The sequence below is a fragment of the Eutrema salsugineum genome, unplaced genomic scaffold (assembly GCF_000478725.1).
Source record: "Eutrema salsugineum unplaced genomic scaffold, Eutsalg1_0 scaffold_4, whole genome shotgun sequence".
Lineage (NCBI taxonomy): Eukaryota > Viridiplantae > Streptophyta > Magnoliopsida > Brassicales > Brassicaceae > Eutrema > Eutrema salsugineum.
This window is the reverse complement of record NW_006256686.1, coordinates 2,175,085-2,191,262: the sequence shown is the minus strand read 5'-3', so window position 1 is coordinate 2,191,262 and position 16,178 is coordinate 2,175,085. Positions and strand designations below refer to the sequence as shown.

Below are 16,178 nucleotides of genomic sequence, written 5' to 3'. Positions count from 1 at the left end.
GACAACAATGAGCCATTTGAATATGATGACTACACGCCTTGTCTTGCCTCACAATTAGCTAGGAGCTTACTGGTTTACAAGAACGCCATATGGGATTCAAAGAAGAGAGATATGAAGTTGAGTCATGGATGGATTGTCACAAGGATCCTAAAGGCAAGGGGATACAAATTTGGAAAGAATGAAGCAAGCTTTGATCTGATCAATGAAGCTCACCTTTGTAGAATTGGATTCTTTCAAAGGAAAGTTGGAGACAAGCTTGCCAACAACTTCAAAATCTTCTAAGGTGATGTGGTTCAAGTCCTCCTTCCTAACACCTCTCTCACTTCTATCAGAGAAAGGCGCAACCTCTCTTTCATTCTATTGAAAGACCAGCTACACAACCCCAAAGGGATCCACCTGTTCTGAAGTACAAGAAGGTTGCCAAAGAAAGAAGCTCCAAACGAAAGGAGCCTGCTGATGAAGCTAGTGCTGTGATGATGGAATGCCTCCTCCTATCAAGCGCTATGGAGGGAACAGATACCACATTGACCCCTATATTTAGGAAGAGCCAGGGATCAATACATTTAGAGCTCACCAAAGGATTGGTGCATTTCAACAATGGTGAACGTGGCAAGACAAAACTATCCACAAATTGGCAAAGTATGTAAAGAAGATGAAGAAGAGTATCAAGAAGCTTAAGAACCCCTGAAAGGAAGCAACTCCACCACCAGCATCACATTTCCGCTGAGAAGAGGTTGGAGAAAGCTCCACCACATGAACTGCAATGGTCTTACGTACACGACAAGGCACACTAGGTGGAACCTGAGACAGTTTTTGCTGAAGAACCGAGCCTGCCATCATGGGAGGCTCCATCTGGTGATACTTCCAACCCCTCATACTCTTTAGAGTCAGACCCAAGCGACTAGGTACACTCCAAACCCTTGTATATATGCATTTTGCATTTTTATTTTACACTTTGCATTTTTTGTGTTTGATTTCCACTTCTTTCTCATATTTTTATAACACAAAGGACTGTGTTATTTAATTGTAGGGGAGGGGTTTAGTGTCTACTAACCATATTTTCTTTGATTTTATTTGCTATTTTATAGTTTTGAGTCTCATTTGATCATGCATAGCATTTAAGTGCATAGAAAAAACCAAAAAAAATTGAAAAATCTGAAAAAATTTTATAAAAAATGTTTATTTAGTTGCATTCACATTTTAAGACTGAGTCTAATGTTGCATAATCATATAGGTTGTATCATTTGCATGATAGTATTGATAGGTTTCTTGAGAGAGCATCATCTTAAGAGTTTAGTTCATGGCCATAGTTATTAGTTCTTTGATGTTAGCAAGTGATGAAATGTGTGATAATGTTTAGACCTTGATTGAAGCAAGCTTTGAATTGAATTCAGCCTTAGCAAGTGGAACTTTTAACCTAACTTTGAATTATCATGTGATGCTTGTTTAGATTGGACTTATGAATACTTATACATATTTGGGTTGTCTTTTTCCTTTTTGCCACTCTTGTTAACCCAAGTAGCTGATCTCCATCATTGAGACAGTTTTCCCTACCTTAAACTAAGCCATCTTTGAAGCCTAAACACTCTAGTGAGCAATGTGGGGCCTTGTTTTGAATAAACTTGACAGAAAGTGTTGGGTTTAGAGCGACAAGAATATGCTTTCATGTAGATCTAGCTCTGCATCATGAGACTAGAGTAGGCTAGGAAGGGAACTTAGGATTCAGTGAGTAAAAAAAAAGAGTTTGTGATGAGAGCTAGGGGATAGAAAAGAAAAGAAAGTGGCTCAAGTGTCTAAAGAAATAAGAAAAGAGGCTAGAGTGTGCTATGTGAGAAAGAGATGAGTGAAAAGTTTAGACCCCAAAGCCAATGTTGAAAATAAAAGTTGAATCTCCTAGTGAGAAAGGATGAAAAGGAAGTGAGAGTGGGTTGAGAAGGTAATGAAAGCCTTGGAAAAAGGGTAGTTTAGGAGTGTTCATCATGGGTTTAGAGTTAAGGTGAAAGATCAATTTAGGGCATTGGGTAGATGGGAGTCTATTCTTGTATGCACCAGTTGCTTTTTACCCTTAGCATTCTGTTAGTTTATTCCTTCTTGAGTGATCCCTTGGACTGCATTGAACCCATAAGCATTGAATAAGACCATCTTTGTCTCATAACCTCATCCCTAAACCAAACAAGTTCATTTGAATAAGCATCACTAGATCCACATGGTTACAACTTAATGAATGTCAAAAGGCTGAAGGATAAGAATGCTTGTGTAGGTCAAGGTTTGAATTTGTTGCATCCAGAGTATTCCTTGTATTGCATCCCAGAACTAGTAACTAGGACCATGAGCTTGAACTCTTTTGATGATCAACTCTCTCTCTTTTAAGAAATGTGCAACTCCCAAACTCCAACCCTCTCTCTGAATATCTTGTTTTCTTGAGGGCAAGCAAAAGATAAGTGTGGGGGAGTTGATATATTCATATAATTGCATGTTTAAGATGCATTTTTGGTCCAAGAATTGAGTCTCATTCATACATTTTAGATAGATTCTTCATGTTTTATACTTGTTTTAGAGTTTTAGGACTTTGCATTAGGTCCAAGTGAGTCTTGCATGTTTGGAGTGTTAATCAGGTGCTTTGGAGGTCATTTGGAGTGGAAAAGATGGAATCAGGTGAAAGAATGGTGAAAGAAAGTGGAAAAATGGTGGAAATTGGGCTTTGGAGGTTATCGGCTAAAACGCTTACTGCAGGAAGGATTTTATCGGCCAAAAATCCTTCCCGATAAGCTTTTCTCGGCCCAAGTGATGTACCTGATCGAGCAACATCGGCTAAAATCTCCTGCCGGGGAAAATGAGTTTTATCGGCTAAAGTGCTGTACCGGTACATGAAACCTCGGCCAAAATTACCAGATTCCGATACGCACCAAAGATTGCGTTACTGGGAAGCCTTCCCGTCCGATTCAGTCTCCGGGGTCTTCAGAAAAGTTCAAGAGGTTCCAAAACAGTTGGAATCAATGGATTTGGAGCAGTGAGCTGAAAGTTATGGCCAACAGAAGACGAACCTGTTTTGCATCCATTCCGGACCGATCCGATGTGCCTTAAAGATCACTCAGGACGAGGCCCTTCCCTTTCCATCCAGTTTCCGGGGCCTTCATCAAGATTTGATAGCTTTAGGTTTTCTTTCCAGAATGCTTAGAATCATCTTATTTGGGGAGCTGAGTCAGGAAATATCACAATCAGGAGCCAGACATGTCTCGCAGCAAGAAACCGGAGCCTCCCGAGCTGATGCAGAAACCCGTTTACCGGAAGGCCCTCACCCCGGATGCACTCAAGTTCTTCATAAACGTTTCAGGCAATCGAGCTGCCTTCTTTCTGGAGTTTGTCCCGAGTCATTTGGATTAATACCCCACGAGTTATGCTTGTTCAAGTAAAAGTTGGTACGAGAAAATGAGAAAAGCTGCGACATGGCTGTGCGGCTTGGTTAACTCGCAGCAGTGAAGGTTTAAACTCTGGGAGCAATCTGCAATTTAAATGGTGCGGGTAAGGCGACTCAGAGCAGGGTAGAGACTTCCAAAGCTCAAATTATGCTAAATCCACAAGGCTATGCGACTTTGGAGTGCGAGTGAGAAAAGGAGCGAACCATGTCACACAAACATTCACAAATGTCTCCGAGATGGTTGTGCGACTGGGAGGTGAGATGAACCATCTCGCATACATACTCTCTCCAGGCTGCGAGATGGTAGGTGCGAGTGGGAAAGAAAGACAACCTGAATCGCACAAACATTCACAATTAGATCCGACATGGGAGTGTGGCTGAAGGAGCAAGGAACTGACCCGCAAGAACAAGCAGCAGGATCAGTGCGACATTGCAGTGTGGGTGAGCTAGAACCATATCTCGCACACTAGCCAGACGATCTAACTGAACCGGGTCAGTACCCAGTTTATCATGGGCTGACCCAGTCTGAACCAGACATCTATAAATACTTTTTAGGGTTTTTTTTTTCCAATGACACCTTTTATTCTCTTAAAATTTCTGACTCTTTTGTGTTAAGAAATATTTGTGAGAGAAATCTCCTTTCTTTGCTTAATCCAAAAGAGTTCTTGAGTGTTTCATCATCATTTATCCATCATCTATCTATTTTCATCAACTAAGCATGCTTAACTACTCTTCTTGCAAAGGAATCAGAGAGTTAATCATGATTATTGAGTAGTCACCTCATTAGGGTTCTAGACATGTAGGTTAGGATGCTTAGGGGTTTGATTAAGCATGCTTAGGACTAGATTTATGCATCTCTGTCTTGTTTAGCTGATCTTAATGCTGGGTTTTAGATGATCTCTCTAACCCATATCTTAATTCATCCACCCAAAATGTGTTTGATGAAATCTATTGTTTGATTCACATGGGAATGTTGTTTTGAGCATAGATGGTATATTAGGATTGGTGTTTAATGCATTTCTTTCATTGTGCCTCTAATGATGATTAGGTATGAGCAATGTTTGAAATTTTGTTTTGATGCTTGAGAAAGATTGAAACTTGCTTTGAATCCTAAGCTGCTTAGATCATTCATCATCATTGTCATTAACTGCTTGATTAAATCCTGATGCACCCTAGTCAACTATCATGTCTAGACCTCTAAGTTTCATTATATTCATATCATCTTAATCATTTGTTGTCTTTGCTTATTGCTTTGTTTGCCTTTTAATCTTGTTTTAGACTTATTTAGCCTTCATTTGTTACTTGTTACAACCAACTCTCTTTGATTTGCTTGGATTAAGATACAAACATGATAGATTAGTGTGGTAAACAATATTATTGGATTGATATCCCTTTATGTTATAACAGATAAAGGGGATTGATACCCTAAGAGTCCAATAAACTCTTGTCTGTCACCCTGCCATCCTATGCCTGAAGAAGTATCCATGATGCCCATGAACTCATTAAAAAATGGGCATGGAAAATAGTGGGCAGTGGTGAGGATACACTTATTTGGCATGACTCCTGGCTAGGTCGAAAGCCTGCTAGACCTGCAATAGTGATGAAAATGATCCCACAAAACTTCCTTCTAAACAATCCATTAAATATGAAGGTTAATGAGCTCATTGAGGAAAATGGAAAGGAGTGGAACCAAGAGATGTTCTCAATATTGTTCCTGGAGGAAGAGAAGAGACTAATAGAGGAACTAAGGCTGTGAGGGAAATATACAGAGAACTGTTTTGCTTGGGATCACACTAAAACTGGACACTATTCTATCAAGTCTAGGTATTGGGTTATGTTACAATTGCAACATGAGAAGTAAAGGATGCACGAGTTAACCCAACCCAGTCTCGATGCTCTGTTCAACAGGTTTGACAAACTGAGGCAATGCCAAAAATCCATCATTTTCTGTGGAGATGCTTGAGCAACTGTCTACTAGTAGCCAAGAACCTCTCTCGAAGACATATCTCCAAAGAGGCTGAATGTGTGTGGTGCCAGGCAAGTAATGAATTCACTAATCATCTCTTCCTATATATGTTTGCTAGACTTCTATGGGCACTTTCTGGTGTCCCAGCGCCACCTAATGGTGAATGATCTGACTCTGAGTACACTAACCTGCATCGTGTATTCAATATCCATCTTGAGACATTTGGAACTAAGAGAGTTGGCAAACAAATAAATCGTTTTCGAATCTGATTCTAATGAGTTTATAACGACAATCACTGATGAAGAAACATAGCCATTGCTCTACACCTCGCTTACTGATATAATTCAGCTTCGTTCATGATTTGAGAAGTTTGCTTTAGATTCCAACAAAAAGATGAGAATCGAAGGCAGATAGGATAGCAAAGAAAACTCTCTAGATAATTATGCTTCTAAGTAGTATTCTATAGTGCCACAATGATTAAAACACCATGTGGAAGAGAACAATCAATTATAATTCTTATGGATTAATTTAGAATCTATTTCTTGAACCAAAAAAAACCATCGAAATGGTTTTCTCCAAATATAAATTGTTGGTGGTTACCTATCAATACCCATAAAGAATAGTTGTAATTTAGAAACTTATTAAAATTTAGAAGGCAAAGCAGAAAGAGTGCCAGAATTCAGAAATGTAATATAGTGTAACTTTTAAGGGTATATTAGGAAATTAAAAGTAACCCTTAGCAAAATAATTTTCTGTCTTGAAGGCAAAGCTTTCTTCTTCTATTTCTTTCTCTCGTCCCATTCGATAGATCACAGAAACCAAAAAAAAGAAAATTGAAATCCGATTGAGAAGAAGGGTTTATTCAGCTTAGTGAATCTTCGTTGAGAGAATCATGAGCAGAGGAAGCGGCGCAGGATACGATCGTCACATCACTATCTTCTCGCCGGAAGGTCGTCTCTTCCAAGTAGGTCAGTTATCGTATCCTTCAAACTTACTCTATTGGAGCTTTTTTTTTCTCTCGTTTCCCCTCATACTAGTTACGGATTTTTGTAGAATATGCATTCAAAGCCGTGAAAGCAGCTGGAATCACATCGATCGGTGTGCGAGGGAAAGATTCAGTTTGCGTCGTTACCCAGAAAAAAGTTCCGGTGAGTCCCCTTTTTTGACGATTTAGGGTTTTTGGGTCGAAGTGCGAGAAGCTTGCATCTTGTATTAGGGCGTAGATCTATGGGATTCGCTTAATGGGTTTTGAACGAGTGAGGGTTTCGTGTTTTGGGATCCAATAAATTTGAGATTTTTGACTCCTTTTTGTCCATTGAAGTTCTGACTTACCTGAGCTTTCATGTTTTTGTAAATTTGCAGGACAAGCTTCTAGATCAGTCAAGCGTATCTCACCTTTTCCCTGTGACTAAGTACCTTGGATTGTTAGCCACAGGCATGACAGGTTTGTATAATATCTCCACAATATTGCAATGCTCGTTGAAATTTTTGTGATTAAAGTTACTAGATTGTAGAGTTTATGATCGATTTCGATATTCCTGCAAAGCTTGTGTATATTGCTTTGGGTGTTTATCTAAAAACATGTACCCTTGTAATGGAATTCCAGCTGATTCAAGGTCATTGGTGACACAAGCAAGGAATGAGGCAGCTGAGTTTAGGTTCCAATATGGATACGAGATGCCCGCAGACATTCTCGCTAAATGGTATACTATATATGTTTAGTTATTGGGGATATTAAAGCTATAACTCTAAATCTTCCTCATTTAATCATGAACATTTGTGCTGACAGGATTGCAGATAAGTCACAGGTCTACACTCAACATGCTTACATGAGACCCCTTGGAGTAGGCAAGTTTGCAATCCCTTCCTTATTCCCAATGCATTTGCGTGTGTTATATCTATTTGTATACAAAAGACTCATTCTTGTCTTCTTTGCCTTTCTGAAGTTGCCATGGTTCTAGGTATTGATGAAGAGAGAGGACCCCTACTTTACAAGTGTGATCCAGCCGGGCATTTTTACGGTCACAAGGTAATAACACTCTACTTGTTATGTTTAAATAAGCCTCTGCCTCCTGTCTTACGCTTATATTGATATCTAGACTACCGCATTTGGTAACATGGAAGAAAAAACTTCGGGATATAAGACTGTGCGGAAAATGTATTACTGCTATCTTGCACTTGCTTCTTCTGTAATTTAGCTTTCTATCAATCTTATCTAACCAGAGTGTAATGAAAAAACTGTCAATATTAATATGATCTAGTTACATACATGGTAATTATGTTACTCCTGGACCTTGCACCCACGATTTTAGGAGGCTATAGTGTTAAATGTTATTGTTCCATAAGAATAAGAGGCTTCTATTATATAGTGTCTAAAATAATAATTAAGCAAACATATGATGCAGGCAACTAGTGCTGGTATGAAAGAACAAGAAGCAATCAATTTCTTGGAGAAGAAAATGAAAGAAAACCCTGCCTTCACATATGATGAAACCGTGCAGGTACTTATGGCCAAGCTTTCTTAGATATTTTTCCCTCCTTTTGCATAGTTGTAAATGGGAAGCAGCATGTGTTTGTCTACTGGTGGTGATGGTCACCATTTGCTATGTTCATTTGCATACACTTTTGAATAGCTTTATTTTTTTAGAGTAGGGTTTAAAATGACAGGAACGCACGAAGCACCAAGAGTCTGAAACAACCGTGGCTCATTATCTCTGATTTTTTCTTGTTATTATACTTTTGTAGACTGCTATATCCGCTCTGCAATCTGTTCTTCAAGAGGACTTCAAGGCAACTGAGATTGAGGTATCAGTTCACCACTCTCTCTAATACATACACTTTGGCCAAAGAGTTATATCTTCGTTAGGAAGAAAATAGCTGCATGTGACAGGGAGACGCAATGGGAATGATTTGGTTTACTTCTGTCGAAATGAAACTGTTCACTGTTGTTTTTGCAGGTGGGAGTTGTGAAAGCTGATAACCCTATCTTCCGTTCGCTGGAAACCGAGGAGATCGAGGAGCATTTGACCGCCATCAGTGAACGCGACTGATCACTTTTCTATGTAACATCTAAATCAGACTTTGCATCTCTTCCTTTTGCTTCAAATCCTTTTTTAAATTGATTCACATTTCAGAGAGTTTACGAATCGTGTCGTTTCCATTTGAATCATCTACTTTCTCAGATCGTCTTAATATGAGTTTGCATGTAAGGGTAACAAATTTATAGTTTGAATGACCAAAGCACAGGGCTAAGAGATGGGTTAAGTAGAGTTAGTGTTGCTCGCATATGTAGATTATATAAACTATTTACGTAGTTGAATTTAATTATTACATGAAAACCATATGGAGTCTCCAAGCCTAACAACAATATAAACAAGTTGAGTCTAGCAAAAGAGTAATCTGCGGATGTTATTCAGATAGTGGTGAACCGGCCAACAACTTGTAGATTCACCATAAATATATATATATATATATTCAAGAACTGCGATTACTCAGAAGACAAGCTTTATCAGCTTTTCCTTTAGATTATACTGTATATGTATCTCTACGCCCAATCCATTCTTTTACCTTTGCAATGACATGTCCGGTGGATATATTACAATCCCTATCCGGACTTCGAAACAGTGATTTCCCGTTTGGACCGAGATGCGGGTTGAACCGGTTGTGGTTAAGCATGAGTGTTTGGGATCTTAAGGGCTGTCTCTTGGTGCTGATTGTCTCTCCTCTGGCTTTTGGCTGCAGCCTTAAGCTTATCCTGCGTTTGAACTCTTCAACACACCTTGACTGCTGGACGCACGTGTATCCTCTTCCTTATTATTCTATTCCCAATCTAAACCCCACCACAAACACAAACCCAAACCGTAGAAAAAGAAAGACGCAACTGATACATAAAGAAAACCCAAACCGTAGAAAAAGAAAGACGCAACTAGGGCTTCATAAATTTTATTAAATGTACGAACCAAATACAAAACCACATATTTCAACATTAATTAAGTATGTGAATTTTCATCTTTGTCAGGTTTAAATAAATTCCGATCTGGTTTAAGAAAACCGCCGAAAATGTTTCCGATTATCACCAACTCGCTTCTAACTCTGAATCGTGCAATTCTCCAACAGTTTTATATATCACTTTTCCGGATTCATTATTTTCGTGAGACTCTGAGCTATTTCAAACAATTCCATTGCCACTGTCGCTATGGGGTAAAATTTAGAGCTTTGCTGACGTTCCCGTGGTATGTAGTCCGTGTATAGTGGTTAGTAAATGTTTTGAAATCTTTCCAAAATTTCCTGGTGTTGTAATTTCTAGTTTTCACAGTTGTGGTGTTATGTTTTTATAGTCTTATGTTTTTATAGTGTTAGATTATGGTTATATGCTATCATTTTTGTTTTAGAAAAAATGTATCATTTTCGAAGACTACATGATGTTTTTATATTCATTTTTTTGGGTAGATATTGTTTTTCTTAATCAAATATTAGGAAAGGAGGCAATGATTATTTTATTTGATTATTGGTCAAATAAATTGGTCAAGTATTGGATGAGATTAAAGGACAATACATAAGTGCTGATGTGTCACTAATTTAGAGTATGAATTATTAATGTGACAGCCTATAAAGAGAGGACATTCTTCTTTATATATACAGATATTAGAATTTGATCCATGCTACGCGTAGGTATATTATTAGAAATTTTACTGTATGTAAATTCTGTTTTATAAATGCTCTCTATTAGTTATATATATATATATATTTAATTTGTTACAATACTAGGTGTTTTTAAAAAAAAAAAGATTATTATGTTATTTTTAAATTAAAATTATATTATTGTGTTATAATACAAATTTGAAAGTATAGTAAAATAAATTTTCATTTACTTTTGGACATTTTTTTTGTTGAACATTTTTTCTTATTTCGATTACTATCACTTACTATCAGATGGTTATGATGTTTAACATCTCCTTAGGGCTTATCCTTTTTTCCTTAGACGCATCATCATTAAAATTAAAAATTTAATTATACTTTTCTTTCACGTAATTTCTTTCCATTCTCATCTAAACCGTCATTTAAAAAAAAAAAAACCAGATTACATTTTTCTTTCATCATTTTCCAACTCCTTTTTTTTCTTCATCTCCCACATTAATGTACTCCTATGGCTCTATTTCTAGATCATCTCTTTATCTTGGTTGTCTCTCGCATTTGTTTTTTCAATTTCTTTTCCTTTATTATTCTATTTCTTTTGTCTATGGTTCGTCTTCACATGAATATATTTTCTTAGGTTTATTTTTTATATTCAGTTATGTAATTTAGATTTTTTTTGTATTTTAATAGATACATATGTTATATGTTTGTGTATTCATACTTTAATATTCAATACTGATTTTTTTATATATTTTAAATATATACATATTAGCGTGAATATGTTTGTGTATTTATATTTTAATATTCAGATTTTTTGTTAATAGTGTATACATAGATGCTAAAATGACAGCATGAGAAGAGAGCAAAGCTAAATGTGGACTTGTTAAATAGATTCTAAAATGTTTTTTGATGCGATCATGGAAAGCTTACTTGAACCAGAGCTTGGAGACAAGGAACTTGTAGCTAAGGAGCTTGAACCTGAGGAAGCATTGCAAGTAGCAAACGGCCCAATGACTAGAGCCAAGTCTAGAAGACTCAAAGAAGTCGTAAGCAACATCATCAGCCAACCAAGTTCAAAGGTAAAAGAATATTATTCAAACACTCTTGTTGTGATCCAAGTCCGAGATACTTAGTGAACTTGTGATCCAATTTTGTACTCTTTTTTCCCATCATTAGTTTTGTCCCAATGGATTTTCTAGTGATGGGGTTTTAATGAGGTAGAGTTGGATCACTTAAGCATCTAAGTCCACTAAGTCCAGCCCAAAAGAGTCGGCCATGAAGAGGAGCGTATGGAAGCATTTGAATTCAAACTTAGACAGATTGCACTTGTAATTTTTGAGACATGTTTATTGCTTTGGCCGAGACTCTCTTCTACTTCTTTATATCCTCTTGTAATCTCATTTGAGAAACTATCTTATCTTTTTTTTTTTATCAAAAATCTCTTTCTAAGTTAAGATCAAATCTCTTGTTGGTGTGTAATATCATTCAAGAACCTCGGTTCTCTTTGACTGGTGAGTCATATGCAGTGAGGAAAATCAAACCAAATTCATCAAAGGTCTTTCTGCAACCTTTGGAGTCTTATCAAGTCCACACGCCTTGAAACTTTTGTGTTTGCAAGGATTATCAGTTCCAATCGAGTGCTTGAGTGTGATCTAGGGAGATGATTCTATTGAGAAACACATCAAGTGGTATCAGAGCAAACATTCAACCATTGGATCGTCAAATGATGTGTCTACTGCGTGAGGGAACAAGTTTTACCCTTAATAAAAACAAATGAAAGTAGCAAGTGCACAGCTAATCAATTGTAGTACTTAGGGATCGAATCCACAGAGATTTGTGTGCCTGGTATTCTTCTACGGTTTCTAATATTATGTCTAGACTAGATTGGTTTTAGGGATTGGTTGGTTGTCACGGATTAAACTAAAACTAAAGAAGGCAAATAAATATATCCTAAAGAGCAAGTAGAAAATCGAATGAAAGGCAAATGAAACAAGCAGAATATCGAACTAAATCAAATAAAATGCAGATCTAAATGAGCAAGTAAAAATCGATTAGTTTGTAAACTATGGCTAAAAATGCTGAGCTTTTGGGAACTCTACAGGGATCATAATCGGTTTCAACACTAGGGATTATAGATTGGGATTGACGGGTATCGTAATATAGGGTTCTAGAGCTAGAGTACAGCGGTATGACTACGTCACTGTCGTGATCATAACCAATTGTTTCTCGCAACCCTGACCAGTAGGTTTCCACTCTGGCCCTAGAAGGGAGAGAATGCAAGAGCTGCACAGGACTCGTCAGTACTCATGATTTCTCCGCAGGTAGGTTTCCACTCCTACGGAAAAATCGTCTGTTTCATTCTAGGTCGGATACTTAATGAAAACTTTTGCAACACTAACTATCTAGATCAGATATGAGGTGATCAATCAAGCATACATGCAATAAGGACGAGAATAAACATAGAACAATGTTAAAATCCCAGATCTATAAACCTAGATGTCTTAATCGATTATGAGAGCCCATTTCGGGAACCCTTATTTCAACTCGGGATCTACTCAGACATGGCTGAGGTCGACATCATCATTGGTGTTAAAAGCAATCAAAAACAGCAAAGAAAAGAGATGAAAGAAAGCTTCTTTATTGAAGAACTCAGAGTTAAACAATCTTCTCTAAAAATCGCATAAAACGGCCGAAGGAAAAGGGTTTTTGTAAAAGTATGAAGGTGATGTCTAAAAACGACATAAATGACAAGTATTTATAGTCTTCAATACTCCATGGTCTCTACGATTCCGGAATTGAGGCAGAGAAATGACTTTGGGCTTCAGAAATATGGGCTTTTAATCGGAGTTGGCCGGCCGCGGTCGAGAGTAACGTGGCCCCGTGAAATAGAGGCTTGGTCGCGGTCTTACAGCTCGTGACCGTGGTGGATGGGTCGGTGGCCGCGGTAGGGAGACTTGCTGGTCGTCTTTGAGTGTCTCTGAGGCAAATGGAATATCTTGAGATCCAACCGTTAGAATGTCTCCAAACCAAATGCATTTGAAAGCTGGTTGATTCTTCTATAAGTTATCCAATTTTGAGGGTGATTAGACGGTGAGAAGGTCTTCGTCTCTCCATGAGAGTTCTGATGGTCTGCATTTATCCAAAAGAGTCTTTTTGTTCCAATTTATGCCTCTTTATCCCAAATTACCTGAAAAGTCTTTTAAAATCCGAAAACATAGAAATCCTTTGAAAACCTTTGAAAATGGAGTAAAAACACCTGCAAAAAATATTAAAGTGATCCATAAAAATTGTCAAAATCCGGTGTTATCATCGAATCATCAGGTTGTTTCTATCCTTGTTGCTTCGATCTATTATCTTGCTAATTACAATCAGATCAGAATTCTATTGAATCTCTTAATAGTTGTTGCATCATAAACCATTTGGATCAAGTTAACTTTTCAACTTCTAACATCAGATCTGTTCATCTTAGACCATATTGTCGAATCGAATTCATAAGAAATCAGATCTAGTCTCTTCAGTTACTTGGAGTACACAAAGGGTCATCTTTCATGTTTGAACAATCAAAAACTTGTTGCTGATTTCAGGAAAACCATGTCAAATGGATAAACAAGCCAACAGCAAGATAATAAGCTACTGATGGAAGCCATGACCACAAAACTTACGAAGTTAATGTCAGATCAGTTCGAAGTATTCAGAAAGGAACTACAACAGCAATCAGATGCCAAATCTGACTGAAGTTCTAGAAGAAAAGATCCAGATCAATCCCCTGAGAAGAACAGAGATAAACTCAGGCCACCTAAAGATCATGCGTCAGAAGAATACTATAGTCAGTCATATCGCATCATAGCCAAAGAAAAGCAAGGCGAGTCAAAAGTGGGGCTGAAAGTCTTCAAGACAATCTAGGATGTCTTAATCTGCGAATTCCCTGTTTCCAAGGGAAGAATGATCCTGACGCCTATCTAGAATGGGAGAAGAAGATATAATTGGTATTCAATTGCCAAGAATATACCGAGATCAATAGAGTAAGAGTTGCTGCCACAGAGTTCACCGATTATGCCCTGAGCTGGTGGGATCAACTTGTTACTTCTAGAAGGAGAAATGGAGAGTATCCTGTTTAAACTTGGACCGAGATGAAAACCCTCATGAGAAAGCGGTTTTTTCCAAGTCATTACCACTGGGAACTGCATAATAAACTTAGACGTTTAACTCAAGGCAGCCGTGGAGTAGAAGACTATTACCAAGAGCTTGAAACCTTGTTGATTCGTGCTGATGTTTCTGAGGATCGTGAGGCAACCATGTAAAGATTCCTTGGAGGTCTTAACTGTGATATCCAAGATAGGCTGGAAATGCAACACTATGTGGACCTTGAAAAGATGCTGCATAAAGCTATACTAGTGGAGCAACAACTCAAACAGAGGAGTACAACAAGATCTAATCAAGGAGCCACCACCTCTACATTCAAACCGAGTTATCAAAGGGAAGGAAAGCAAATCGTAGGCACCAAACCGGATAACAAATCCTTTGCGTCTCATCAAGACAACAAGTACAAAACAGAGGCTCCTACAACACGTTCTCGAGATGTTAAGTGGTTCAAATGTCAAGGCCTTGGTCATTATGCTACGGAATGTTCAAACAAAAGAGTTATGGTGGTCTTGGAAAATGGAGAGGTCGAATCAGAGGATGGAAAGGCAGACCATGAGTTTCTATCCAAGCATGAAGAGCTGCCGGCACAAGGGAATTTGCTTGTTTTTAGAAGGTCATTGAGCTTGCAAACTAAGAGCGATGAACAAGAGCAGAGAGAGAACTTGTTTCATACTCGATGCCTAGTCCAAGGAAAAGTCTGTTCTCTTATTATTGATGGAGGAAGCTTTACTAATGTGGCTAGTGAGTCTATGGTCAATAAACTGGGTTTAGACGTAAAGAAGCATCCTAGACCTTATAAGTTACAATGGCTCAACGATAGTGGCGAGTTGAAGGTGCAGAACCAAGTTAATGTGCCCCTAACCATCGGAAAGTATGAGGATGAGGTTCTGTGTGATGTATTACCAATGGAGGCTGGTCATATCCTCCTCGGCCGACCATGGAAATCAGATAGAAGGGTGATACACGATGGGTTCACCAACAAGCATTCATTTGTGTTCAAAGGCCGGAACACTACTTTGGTTCCTTTGACGCCTCAGGAGGTTTTCCAAGACCAGGTTCAGCTCAAACAGAAGGACAAACCATCGACCAATTCGCAAACTTCTTTCTCAAGGCTGGTGATGTTAAAAGAGCTTTATCTACTAAGCAGTCGGTTTTGCTATTCGTTTTTAAAGATTGTCTTGCGAATATGACTAACCTAACACCAGTATTACCAAGTGAGATGACAGAACTTTTGCAGGATTATAAAGATATATTTCCAGAAGACCAACCGAAGGAATTACCACCAGTGCGAGGCATAGAGCACCAGATAGACTTTGTGCCCAGAGCCTCATTACCAAACTGCCCTGCTTATCTAACTAACCCTGTAGAAACCAACTTCAAAGACAGGTCAATGAACTTATGGAGAAGGGTCACATCAGGGAAAGCATGAGCCTTGTGTCATTCCAGTGCTCCTAGTACCAAAGAAGGATGGAAGCTGGCGCATGTGTATTGATTGCCGAGCAATTAACAACATCACAGTTAAGTATAGACATCATATCCCTAGACTTGATGATATGCTTGATGAGTTGCATGGTTCTAGTATCTTTTCTAAGATAGATAATAAAACCGGTTATCATTTGATTAGGATGAAAGAAGGGGATGAATGGAAAACTGCATTTAAAACGAAGCATGGTTTATATGAATGGTTAGTATTGCCATTTGGTCTAACAAATGCACCAAGTACCTTCATGAGACTGATGAACCATGTTCTTAGAGCATTCATAGGTGTATTTGTAGTAGTCTATTTTGATGACATTCTGGTTTATAGCAAAAGTATAGAAGATCATATCATGCATTTAAAATCGGTTTTAGATGTGCTTAGGAAGGAAAAATTATTTGCTAATTTCAAGAAATGCACATTTTGCACCGATAGTCTTGTGTTTCTAGGCTTTGTTGTGATCGCAGGGTGAATTAAGTAGATGAATAAAAGGTGAAAGCCATTAGAGAATGGCCAAGTCCAAAAACCGGTGGTGAAGT

General features: G+C 38.1%; 1 protein-coding gene across 1 annotated transcript; it reads left to right on the top strand.

Moving 5' to 3' along the window:
• The first annotated feature begins 6,152 nt into the window (after window positions 1-6,152).
• On the top strand, window positions 6,153-8,632 carry LOC18013833 (proteasome subunit alpha type-6-B). The gene is made up of 9 exons (XM_006396068.2): window positions 6,153-6,352; window positions 6,438-6,532; window positions 6,747-6,828; window positions 6,991-7,087; window positions 7,174-7,232; window positions 7,331-7,413; window positions 7,790-7,885; window positions 8,130-8,189; window positions 8,342-8,632. The coding sequence occupies exons 1-9, from the start codon at window positions 6,277-6,279 to the stop codon at window positions 8,432-8,434; spliced, it is 741 nt and encodes a 246-aa protein (XP_006396131.1). The 5' UTR covers window positions 6,153-6,276; the 3' UTR covers window positions 8,435-8,632.
• The last annotated feature ends 7,546 nt before the right edge of the window (window positions 8,633-16,178 follow it).

Coding starts and splice junctions, on each gene's coding strand:
- LOC18013833 (XM_006396068.2), top strand. CDS start 6,277: ATGAGCAGAGGAAGCGGCGCAGGATACGATCGTCACATCACTATCTTC. Junction 6,353..6,437: donor AGGTCGTCTCTTCCAAGTAG/GTCAGTTATCGT, acceptor GGATTTTTGTAG/AATATGCATTCAAAGCCGTG. Junction 7,886..8,129: donor CATATGATGAAACCGTGCAG/GTACTTATGGCC, acceptor ATACTTTTGTAG/ACTGCTATATCCGCTCTGCA.